Below are 13168 nucleotides of genomic sequence, written 5' to 3' on the forward strand. Positions count from 1 at the left end.
AGCAGCATTTGGTATTAGTATTGAAAACAGTCTATGTTCTCATTACCCAAGACAATCCTGTTCTCTCAAGAGCTTGAGAAAATTGTGAAACAGAAGCAATTTTTTTTTTTAATTGGAGGATAATTGCTTTACAATGTTGTGTTGGTTTCTGCCACATAGCACTGTGAATTGGCCAGAAGTATACATGTGTCCCTTCTTGAACCCCTCCTCCCACCCCTCTAGATTGTCACAGAGCACCAGGTTGAGCTCCCTGTGTTACACTGCAACTTCCCCAAAGCTATCTACTTTACAAATGGTTATGTATATTTCAATGCTACTCTCTCAATGCATTTTGCCCTCTCCTAACCCCACGGTGCCCACAGGTCTGTCCTCTGTGTCTGCATCTCCATTGCTCCTTACAAATAGGTTTATCAGTACCATTGTTCTCGACTCCATATATACGCATTAATATACGATATTTGTTTTTCTCTTTCTGACTTACCTCACTCTAGATTCAGCCACCTCACTAGAAGTGACTCAAATTCTTAAGAATGCAAAATGAAATGAAAGAAGATTGGAATAATGAGAGAAAAAGGAAAGTGGAGGGGATTCAAGAAATCAGGAAGAGTATTAGAAGGTCATATTACTTATATCAATATGCTGCTGCTGCTGCTAAGTTGCTTCAGTCGTGTCCAACTCTGTGTGATCCCATAGACGGCAGCCCACCAGGCTCCCCTGCCCCTGGGATTCTCCAGGCAATAACACTGGAGTGGGTTGCCATTTCCTTCTCCAATGCATGAAAGTGAAAAGTGAAAGTAAAGTCACTCAGTCATGTCCAACTCTTCACGACCCCATGAACTGCAGCCTACCAGGCTCCTTCATCCATAGGATTTTCCAGGCAAGAGTACTGGAGTGGGATGCCATCTTGTCAGTATATAACAAATTTAGTTTTGATACACACATTTTAAACTTCTTAAAACTGTCTTTTAGGATGATTGGCTGCCCCAACTTCCTGGAATTATTTGGTTTCAACACGTGACAGTTCTGGCAAATTCCTCAGTCCTCAGACAACTGGGATGATTAATCACCTGGTGTTAAACATCTGTACTTTATCATTTTTCCTTCAAAGACAGTTAGAAAACACAACACACATACCTGAAACCTCTGGGGACTCTGAATTTTGATGACATTCCTCTCCCAACGATTCTGGAGCCCAGCAGTGTTTTGCCATAAATGCTGTATAGGGCCACCACAGGTAGTTTGAAAGCCAACCATTAATTTGCCATTCATTTGGCTGGAGAAGTAATAAAATGTAATCTGTGAAAAATAATGAATGTCCACACAATTATAATAACGAAGTTCCCAAATGTGGAAAGTAATTCAAATGCCATGTGCTTTCAAATACCTGACAAGCATGTTGGTTATTCGTTGGAAGAAAAACTCTGCTGCTTATGTTTGAGGAAGTAGAATCCAAGTCAGAGACCAATGAGAGGAAGTGAGCTGTTAGAAACAAGACCATCATTGGTAAACGTATTCAATACACCAGGCGATAATTTAGGTCCATATCCACATTGGGTCAATATATTTTGTTTAAAAAATGAACTATTTAACTGCACCATTTATTTTTGCAAATGGTCTGGCTGATATTGTTATTTCGATATATTCCCCAGTAAAATAACTAATTTTGAGTGTACTCCATATAATACTAATATGGACTGTAATCCACAACCCAGTTTATCTCACATAACTTAGAAAGTTATAACTCAGCAAAGATGGTATCCAGGAAAAACATTATACTGGGATTGCCCACCCAAATAAGTAATTCAATGAATTTAAAAGAAATCCTCTTTTGTAGTGCTTTTCTCCTGAAAGAATTGGGTCAATTAGCCGCAGTTTTCCCCAGGATTACGTGGAAAACAATACTGAGTCCCAGTGCTGTCCTGTACACTGCAGTACAGATTATGCCAGTGGACTGTCACTATTCAGAAGCTTATAAAATAAGCACAGAATATTCTCTGGGCTTTCATACATTTTTGCAATGCTTGACAAGGTTATAGTGTATTATCTGGGAACCACTATTTCCTCCTACTCTATTTGGTAAACCCCCATTTGTCAAGAAGAATGAAAAAATGACATTGATGATGATTGTGAAGGTCTATCTACCCAAGTTATTTAGTGGTATTTTAAAGCTGTCTTGGAAATTAAATTTAATTGTCACATCATTGACAGACTTAATTATGAAATCTAAGAAAGCTCTTATTCCCTACAGCTTTTCCGAAATTTACCCTAATTAAGTGGGAAAAAAGAATGTTAATGATTGCTTATAGATATAGTCAGAGGCATAACTGAAATCCTTGAAATAACAGAAAATTGTTCTGAGAATGTACTACCTGGAATAATTCTATAAACGTAATTTAGATGAAGAGTTGGCATCATGGTGACACAAGGGGACAGTCGTTAGTTTGCTTTTGCTTCATATTCAGCAGGGAAAGCAAATGTTAAGCAAGAGAAAAATCAAATGAGCATAATGAGTCATATAGATATATTGTTTGAGGTGTAAATAAAATTGTTTGCAATACAAATGGTAACACTATTCAATGGGCCCATAATTATTGTTTATAAATATTCAGCTACTAAAAAGCATTTGTGGTACATACAGAAAAAGTTGTTTTTGTTTGTCAAGGAAATTACTTAACCATATTTAGTTTTCAAAGCTTGGTCTTAAAAATCAGATGGATACATTTTAGCCATTATGTAATAGAACAGCATTTTCAATAAAATAATAAATTATATAAATATTTAAGTTAGATGTGTTATAAATAAGAACTGTCATTTAGTACATTTTATGACACTGAATTATTCTGTATTGTGTCCAAAATTAAATGATAATCTTCAGGTTATCATAAAAAGTAAAGTTTAAATTCAGAAACAACTTAAGATCCCTTGGCATTTGTTCTAACAACAAGCTTTCTTTTCATGGGGTAAAAAAGTGTTCAAAATACACCCAATATAGCAATACCTTTTTAACTTTTAATTCTAATTTAGTGACAATAACAAGTATTTTTTTTAATACACACACAATTTTTAAAACATTTTTATTGGAATATAGTTGATTCACAATATTGTGTTAGCTTCAGGTGTCCAAAGGCAAAGTAAATCAGTTATGCGTACATACACTTTTTTGCATGCTCAATTTTACATTGCTCCCTATCAGCATAGAATTTCTTTAATTCATAGCTGGAGATATTCCTTGGAAAATATCAAAGTATAGAAAGTTCTCTTGCTTTCCCTGGGGCTTTAGTTATCAAGTTTATGATTAAAAAAGAAAAAAGCAGATCCCTGGCAGCAAAAGTTTTTCCACAAGCCCATTTCCTCATCTGGTACCCTTTCTTGCCACTGGCTTTCACCATCAAGAAGGGACTTACGAAGCTGATTTTTTTTTTTTTAAGGTTCTCAATGTCCTATCCACATACCATTCTTAGTCCTTGAGGGAGACCATTCTTAGTCCTTGAGGGAGACTAGTAGTAAGTATCATATCACATATACACACATCATTGTCTTCATCACACGTCATCTATTTATCTCTACCATATTTGTTTCAGTGTATTCATGATCACCAACTCGATGGACACAAATTTGAGCAAGCTCTGGGAGTTGGTGATGGACAGAGAAGCCAAGCATACTGCAGTGCATGGGGTTGCAAAGAGTTGGACACAACTTACCAACTGAACTGAACTGATTCATCTGATTCATAAATTCCCATTTTATGCTTGCATCCATAAAAGCAACTGCATAGCATATCTTTAAAACATATTTAAAATAACCCTGTGATGAAGTTGTTAACTATTAAAATTATGAAATAAGGATTAATGACATTGCAAAATAAGATGACATGATATCATTTATAATCTCAAATGTTTACATTAAAGGGGTTTTTCTTCCTAGTTGCTGGGTAAGTATAGGAGTAAAACTCCAACATAAACTTAAGATTGATGACAAAAAAGTATATAAAATATGAAAGCAATAAAAACCATGAATCAAGTTTTTGAGGGCTAAATTCAATAATTTTGGCAGTGAATTCCACCAACCTTGATCCTCAGAAAAGATAAGGTAGAATATTCGGTCTCACTTTCTTCAATGACTGATAGGCAGTCTTGCCTTTTCTCCATTTTCCAAGTTCTAAGTGATTAATAGTAATGAATACAAGCAGAATAAATATAAATCCTATTGCTCCTGCATAGCAACCAATGCGCTTAAAGGAACTCAAAAACTTGAGTATTTTAACAGTGAGATACTATTCAAAAAAATTCAGGCTGCAGGAATGGATCATTGTGACAAGCTCCAAGGCATGAGGCAAAGGTTAGAATATTAAAACTTTGGAAAAGAAAAAGTAGGTTCATCTGTGACAGAAATATGGCTCAGTTCAGATAACAGAGGTGAAATAGCAGTCTTGCATACAATCTCCTTCAAGATGATAATTTCTATTTATTAAATTCCATTTCTATTGAATCAAGTTTTGGCTCATTCCTGTTCATTAAATTCACAAGTCAACATAGCCACATAATATTTGCTAAAACTGTGTCAAAGGATACTCTCAAACAGTACTCCCATATAGTTGCTAGCAGTGTGTAAATAAATGTTCCCATATCAATTTAAGTCTGCTTCAGTGATAAAGGGCTAGGTGAATTACTTTAGGAAATCATAAAACATAACAAAAAAATGAGGATGATATCAACAAAATTGCCAATGTAAAGATCTCTGAAAAATTTTTCCTCCATAAAGACAATGAAAATACTGGCAGAATGACCATAATAAAATTTAGAGAACTGGAGAATTTTATTCAATAGATAACTGAATCTCAGTTTAAAAAACAAAACAAAACAATGAATTTCAATAAATTTTAGGCTTTTTTTTTAAGTTTCCCATTGCCCACTCTCAAGCACCATCAGTTCAGTTCAGTTCATTTCAGTCGCTCAGTCATGTCCGACTCTTTGTGACCCCTTAAATCGCAGCATGCCAGGCCTCCCTGTCCATCACCAACTCCCGGAGTTCACTCAAACTCACGCCCATCGAGTCGGTGATGCCATCCAGCCATCTCATCCTCTGTCGTCCCCTTCTCCTCCTGCCCCCAATCCCTCCCAGCATCAGAGTCTTTTCCAATGAGTCAACTTTTCGCATGAGGTGCCAAAGTACTGGAGTTTCAGCTTTAGCATCATTCTTTCCAAAGAATACCCAGGACTGATCTCCTTCAGAATGGACTAGTTGGATCTCCTTGCAGTCCAAGGGACTCTCAAGTGTCTTCTCCAACATCACAGTTCAAACTCATCAATTATTCAGTGCTCAGCTTTCTTCACAGTCCAACTCTCACATCCATACATGACCACAGGAAAAACCATAGCCTTGACTAGACAGACCTTTGTTGGCAAAGTAATATCTCTGCTTTTGAATACGCTATCTAGGTTGGTCATAACTTTCCTTCCAAGGAGTAAGCGTCTTTTAATTTCATGGCTGCAGTCACCATCTGCAGTGGTTTTGGAGCCCAAAAAAATAAAGTCTGACACTGTTTCCACTGTTTCCCCATCTATTTCCCATGAAGTGATGGGACCAGATGCCATGATCTTCGTTTTCTGAATGTTGAGTTTTAAGCCAACTTCTTCACTCTCCTCTTTCATGTTCATCAAGAGGCTTTTTAGTTCCTCTTCACTTTTTGCCATAAGGGTGGCAGCCTACACATTCCTGGTGCAGTATGGCAACCATAGGAATGAGCAGAATGAAGCTAAAACTCTTTCAAGCCTCATTACCAAATAATTATCATTATTTGACTTTACTAATGTTTCCTGATGGCAAAGGAAATGGCAATGCACTCCCGTATTCTTGCCTGGAGAATCCCATGGACAGAGGAGCCTGGTGGACTATACAGTTCATGGGCTAGCAAAGAGTTGGACGTGCCTGAGCACACGTGTTTCCTGAAAGCCATCACTTATAAGGCTGTCTAAAATTGCCCAATGCAAATAGACTCCTCATAGTAGGCATGTGTTGAAAACAACTGGCAAGTATTTTAACTATATAGTTGCCTGGAACAGTATATAACATCTGACTGATGGGCCAACAACAGAGTGACTAAAACTGCCCAACAATCCCAAGTGCCCAAAGAAATGCTCTAGAAATGGATCCTGCAGGTGTGTCTGTGGAGAACAGCAAAGGTATTTCAGTTCTAGACTATGATCATACTTTCCTAGGACAAAATGAAAAGACTGGATGCTGTTTAATAGTGTTTCATAATACAGTATATGGACTTTAGACCCATTTTAACAATTTAACAATTGGTTAAAATAACAAACTTTCTTATAATTCCATTTAAACCTAATTTTAAACATTCAAATAAGGAAAATAATCTGGTATAAAAGGAAATATTAACTTTTCATAATTCTTTTATCTTTGATAAACCTATACAGTTTTTAAGTTTACAGATAATTATACATTTTAAAAGCCTCATGTATCACCTTTACTATTAGCTGAACTCTAGAATTATTCTATACTTATATATTTATAAGAATTAAAAGAAAAACTCATTTATGAGTTATAAGAAAAAATTTTATACTTATAAGAAAAATTGTTATAGTCCATCCGTTTAAAAGAATGTTACTATACTTGCAAAGATGTATTTGAATTTTTGTAATAATATTATTTTATCAAATTTGCAATGTTATATACTTTTAAAAATCAGTACTACATCTTAATCACTCTGCTTCAAGCTTTAGTAGACGTCAAACATCAGCACAGTGATGCTTTTAATGTTCTAACAGATTTTCAAAATTAGCTCAGAAAACTTCTCTAGGCATTGATTACATGATGAAACTTAATCTGGAGCACTGGCAAATTATTTCAAGTGTAAGTTAATAAAAAATTTTATTAAAACTCACAAAATAAGGATTTTTTAATTAAGACAAGATTTCAGCATAGCTTTTTTCCATAAACATTTTCAACACTTTATATCTGAAGGCAAAACATTTGCTTATTTAAAAGTATCCTAGGGAAAAACACATATTTTAACATTTAGTTGTAGTTATGAGACACATCACTGTTATTAAAATCACTAGCCTTTCATTACTATGCTAATCAAAATTTTGCCTCCTTTTCCCTTTTTGGCTTATATTATTATTTCCATTTTACAGATGAGGACACTGAAACAACATAATAAGCAGGTTAGCAGGGCCAGGGTTCAAACCCAACGAGTCTGACTCCAGAGATCTGGAGTCAAACCAAGTGATACAGATAAAAACAGTGTCTGCCTGTACAACATCTCAATTTTGATATAAATGATCCCACTTTATCTCTTGACTAGGCTATCAAAAAATTAGCATGGCAAAATGAGAAAATAGGCAGAAGGAAGGAAGGAAGGAAAGAAATAGGGATAAAAAGGAGGAGAACAGAAAAGAGGCAGAGATTCTGATGTTGTCTAACTTCCAGATGAAGAGGCAAGCAAGAAAGAGTAAGAGCTACATATGACATAAACTCAAAGTATCAAGTCTTCTGCCCATGATGGAGACTGCAGTAAGTAAAAGTATACTGCAAAAAATCTTGTAAAGTACAAGGAAGAAATGGTGGGGAGGTTCTAAAAGGGAAACGGTATTACAGTGGCTAAAATCTGGGAACCAGATTCAGTGTCACCATATAGTCCAATTGAATTCACAATAAAACTTTTATGTATTGCCGTGAATCACTGGTCCTGTTTGTGAAGCTGGTCTTTCTTGGTGGGTAGGGAGCAAGGGTGGTGGTGAAAAAGTTGGCTAACAATTTTTCCTAACAATGGTTAAAAATTATTTTTTAAAACTTATTTTTGTCATCAAAGTCAAGGAAGATAAACATTTTACTTACATGAGAGTTAAAACTAGGAAAACCAAAATTATTCAGTTCAGTTCAGTCGGTCAGTCGTGTCCGACTCTTTGCGACCCCATGAATCGCAGCACGCCAGGCCTCCCTGTCCATCACCAACTCCCAGAGTTCACCCAGACTCACATCCATCGAGTCAGCGATGCCATCCAGCCATCTCATCCTCTGTCGTCCCCTTCTCCTCCTGCCCCCAATCCCTCCCAGCATCAGAGTCTTTTCCAATGAGTCAACTCTTCACATGAGGTGGCAAAAGTATTGGAGTTTCAGCTTTAGCATCATTCTTTCCAAAGAAATCCCAGGGCTGATCTCCTTCAGAATGGACTGGTTGGATCTCCTTGGAGTCCAAGGGACCCTCAAGAGTCTTCTCCAACACCACACTTCAAAAGCATCAATTCTTCGGTGCTCAGCCTTCTTCACAGTCCAACTCTCACATCCATACATGACCACTGGAAAAACCATAGCCTTGACTAGACGAACCTTTGTTGGCAAAGTAATGTCTCTGCTTTTCAATATGCTATCTAGGTTGGTCATAACTTTCCTTCCAAGGAGTAAGCGTCTTTTAATTTCATGGCTGCAGTCACCATCTGCAGTGGTTTTGGAGCACAAAAAAATAAAGTCTGACACTGTTTCCACTGTTTCCCCATCTATTTCCCATGAAGTGATGGGACCGGATGCCATGATCTACATTTTCTGAATGTTGAGCTTTAAGCCAACTTTTTCACTCTCCACTTTCACTTTCATCAAGAGGATTTTTAGTTCCTCTTCACTTTCTGCCATAAGGGTGGTGTCATCTGCATATCTGAGGTTATTGATATTTCTCCCAGCAATCTTGATTCCAGTTTGTGTTTCTTCCAGTCCAGCATTTCTCATGATGTACTCTGCAGATAAGTTAAATAAGCAGGGTGACAATATACAGCCTTGATGTAATCCTTTTCCTATTTGGAACCAGTCTGTTGTTCCATGTCCAGTTCCAACTGTTGCTTTCTGAGTTGCATACAGATTTCTCAAGAGGCAGGTCAGGTGGTCTGGTATTCCCATCTCTTGAAGAATTTTCCACAGTTTATTGTGATCCACACAGTCAAAGGCTTTGGCATAGTCAATAAAGCAGAAATAGATGTTTTTCTGGAACTCTCTTGCTTTTTCCATGATCCAGCGGATGTTAGCAATTTGATCTCTGGTTCCTCTGCCTTTTCTAAAACCAGCTTGAACATCAGGAAGTTCACGGTTCCCTTATTGCTAAAGCCTGGCTTGGAGAATTTTGAGCATTACTTTACTAGCATGTGAGATGAGTGCAATTGTGCGGTAGTTTGAGCATTCTTTGGCATTGCCTTTCTTTGGGATTGGAATGAAAACTGACCTTTTCCAGTCCTGTGGCCACTGCTGAGTTTTCCAAATTGGCTGGCATATTGAGTGCAGCACTTTCACAGCATCACCTTTCAGGATTTGAAAGATCTCAACTGGAATTCTATCACCTCCACTAGCTTTGTTCGTAGTGATGCTTCCTAAGGCCCACCTGACTTCACATTCCAGGTTGTCTGGCTCTAGGTCAGTGATCACACCATTGTGATTATCTTGGTCGTTAAGATCTTTTTTGTACAGTTCTTCTGTGTATTCTTGCCATCCAGCTTTGTATCAGATAGTTTATGACAAGTTCTACTCAAAATATCTTATTTAGCTCTTAAATCTGATCCAAGATAGATTTTAGAATTGAGTAAACCAAGTCTTAACAAAGTAAATTGCTCAAGATTATATAGTTAGTAAGTGTCAGTGCTGGGATTCCAACCACATGTATACTATTTATGTAAACATTTCCAAACAATTAATATGCAATTGCTCTAAATTATCTCTAAGCAGGTAATTCTCTGGTGGTCCAGTGGTTGTGACTTGGGCATTCAGTGCCATGGACCCAGGTTCGATCCCGGGTTGGGGAACTAAGATCCCACAAGTTGCACAGTGCAGCCAAAAAGAAAAAGTTATCTTCAGGGAAACATTCATATATAGCATTTAATTGTATTTATTTGAGAGAAGTACAAACTTTAAAAAATTACCAGCCTTCAATTAGTTATGCCAGGCAAAAGATTACCTCTTTCCATATCACGTATAAGGCTATCAAATGAAAGCAGGCACAGGGTCAATTTCTGTTCCCTAAAATATCTTAATTGCCTGGTATAAAATGGTGAATGAATGGAATTCATTAGCTAACAAATAAAACAAATAAATATCTGGGTCCAGAGCCAACTCAAAGGCCAGTGGTCAACCCATCAGTGCTTTCTAGGCAGTCAAAGAAAATGAGCATTACTACAATCAGTCGAGCCAAAAGCAAAGATATTTGACAAATTAATTTATGTAGGATTGTCACATTTAAATTTCACAGTTTTCAGATAGAGAAAATAGCTAGAAAATCCCAATTATCTATATGGTCCTTTGGGATCTCAGGAACCCAATTATAAGTATCTAATATGACATTTTAGATACTGAGTGGCTCAGTGGTAAAGAATCCACCTGAAAGACAGGAGACATGGGTTTGATCCCTGGGTCGGGAAGATCCCTTGCAGAAGGAAGTGGTGACCCACTCCAGTATTCTTGCCTGGAGAATCCCATGGATAAAGGAGCTTGATAGGCTATAGTCCATGAGGTTGCAACGAGTCAGACATGACTTAGCAACCAGATAACAACAACAATATGACACTTTAGAATCACAAACATCTTGAATATGGTTAAAGAAGATATCAAATTAGACATTATAATCATAATCTCTAAATATCAGCCAAGATTTTACTGTCCTAACCAACTGTTTGACAAAAATGAATAATAAAGTTCAAAGCATTTACCAGACATATCACCATTGTGATCATAAAATGGAGGTGACTGGCCGATCAGCCCATTCCTCTTTGTCCAGCCAAGTCGCAGACTCTGATCTCGTATCATACTACAGAGCCCATCCTCAAAATCACATCTTTCATAATCCGAGCCTAATGAGAGAGAAAAGAAATTAGCTTCCAAAACCCTATGTGTCTTCTTAAGAAATTATACAATACATGAAAAAAGAAAGCTTAGGAACAAATGAGAAATAGAGATTAACAGCTGGATAGTTTTTCACAATTTCAGTCTACTTTATCGATGCAAAGATTTTCTGCACATGACATTCAAATAAATCCCCACACATAAAAACCAGCGTGGTCATACAGACAGAATGTCACACATGAGGTCATAAGACTGAGGACCTAGGCCTGATTTTGTCTCTTACTAACTGAAGGCCTAGCTAAACCATTTAATCACACCAAGCCCTTTTTTTCACCTATGAAACTAAAATACTGACATCCTGTCCTTTCTCCCTTGAATGATTTCTATGAAGATCAAATGATACAATGTATTTTAATCACACACAAAAAAGGGTATTTTCTGGCTTTTTTTTTTTTTTTCCATTTTCTCTGGGTACAAGTGATCCAACAGGCTTGGGAGAAAGAAAAGGGTTTGGACACCTGGTTGCTTGTGATAATCATCCAGAGTGGTCTTTATTCCATTATCCAACATCTGCAAATGACACTCTCTAAAAAATAGGTTAATTCAACCACAAATATACCATCCCTGGGTTGCAGCTCTTAGTAACGGTGATTTTCCTTTGACAAGTTTGTTCTTGTCCTGACTGGTTGCATGAGCCACAGTGCTTATTCAGACTAATAGATAAGACAGTGCTTGGCAACCCAGTCACAAAAACCTAATTTTTATTTAATCATATTTTGGTTAAAATATTACTTAGTAATACATCTGGTGCATGTTCTTGTGATCATCCATGTGAGTACTAAGAGCCAATTTAGAAATGACACTTTTTTAAAATTTTATTTATAAACTTCACAATATTGTATTAGTTTTGCCAAACATCAAAATGAATCTGCCACAACCTGCTTTACTATCAATGGTCTGTTTTATTAATTTTAGTCCTAGATTCCTTATTGAAAGATTTTACAAAGCAGCTGTATTCTGTAATATTAACAGGAATATTCTAGGTACAATTTACTGAGGAAGGTCAGTGATAGGCTTTCTACTTCTAGCAGTTTACTCTTCACAACAACCTTACAAAGCAGGCAGCAAGTGAATGCTGGGGCCAAAAGTGGAACCCAAGTCTTTTTTGATTCCAAAACCTGAATTCTTAAAATTCTAAGGTCTCATTGTTAATCCACTAACCCATTTTTACCAAATACTTAGAATTAAAGGTCGGTAGGTAGGTCAGAGTTTCTACTCAAACTGAGGAAACCAATATTTCCAGGTAGAAGCAATGTCCTTCTACCTAAAAACTAAGAAACTTGATTAGTTTATGAATCATACTATGATTAAATTTACAATTGCCTTAAGGCCTTTAAAATGGTTAGAATTGCTGGAATGTCTGAGTTATTACCTCATGGACTCCTACTGATCCAAGAATCTAGTTGAACAGAAAATGAACTAAATTATATGCTATTTGTATATAAATGTGTGTCACTCAAATAGCTATGCAATAGCCTGCATAAATATGTATCTGTTTAAGTCTCTTTCAGCTCCAAGCAATGTTTCCAATGATCTATTTCTGATTACAAAATACTCACAAAAGTAATTTTATCACTGTATTTCAACAATTATGTGTATGAAATATACTCACATTCTCACATAGGTGTCAGTTTTTAAATACCAAGAAATTACCTTGTGTTAAAATTACTTAGTTGATGTTTGTTTTCAATGTTTTTGTTCTCTTTAATAAACAAGGATAACGATGATGTATTTTGAACTGTTAGAGCTACAAAGTAGCTAAATAAAACATTTTTATTTCTGAATAGTCTCAACAGGGGTTCTTTTCGTTACAGCATGAATCTAATGAGCATACATTTTTCAACTCATTCTTATTAAAAAGAAGCAATCATGAACATCTCATAACTGCTGGGTTATTCAAAAAATCCATCAGAAAATTTTCTAAGTACTCGTTTTTCTCCCAATAGAGAACTGAGCATTTTAAGCCATTTGAACAATTTTTCTTGAATTGTGGTTGATTTGCCTTTTATAATCTCATATGCCACCCATCTACATTCAAATCTGACAGTACTTGCTATAGTAAAATCTGTGTGGAGATTTATCTGCTATTATAGCAATGCTGCGGTTGGACTGGATATGGAACAAGAAAGAATGGACGCAGGAACTTATCCAGAGAATCATGTTCCTGAGCTTTCTGAACTTGAGAAACTCCTCATTTTGCTTTTAATTTTGTGATACCACAGGTCAAGTGTACTATCATCAAAAAGAGACTGTCTCTATGTTGTTCTTTGAG

At 36.4% G+C, this 13168-nt stretch overlaps 1 protein-coding gene across 11 annotated transcripts in view; it reads right to left on the reverse strand.

Annotated features, from left to right (window-relative positions):
- Window positions 1–13168, reverse strand: part of MALRD1 (MAM and LDL receptor class A domain containing 1) — a 754524-nt gene that overhangs the window by 563932 nt on the left and 177424 nt on the right. For all 11 annotated transcript variants that reach the window (XM_086334563.1, XM_086334560.1, XM_086334554.1 and 8 more), the window contains 3 exons: window positions 10704–10844; window positions 1385–1479; window positions 1135–1296 (listed from right to left, as the gene is read on the reverse strand). In XM_086334563.1, coding sequence (XP_086190689.1) covers window positions 1135–1296; window positions 1385–1479; window positions 10704–10844 — 398 coding nt within the window. The remainder of the gene's footprint in view (window positions 1–1134; window positions 1297–1384; window positions 1480–10703; window positions 10845–13168) is intronic.

This window comes from Bos grunniens, chromosome 13, assembly GCF_055505025.1.
Source record: "Bos grunniens cultivar Pamir isolate PY7600 chromosome 13, Bosgru_T2T1.0, whole genome shotgun sequence".
Lineage (NCBI taxonomy): Eukaryota > Metazoa > Chordata > Mammalia > Artiodactyla > Bovidae > Bos > Bos grunniens.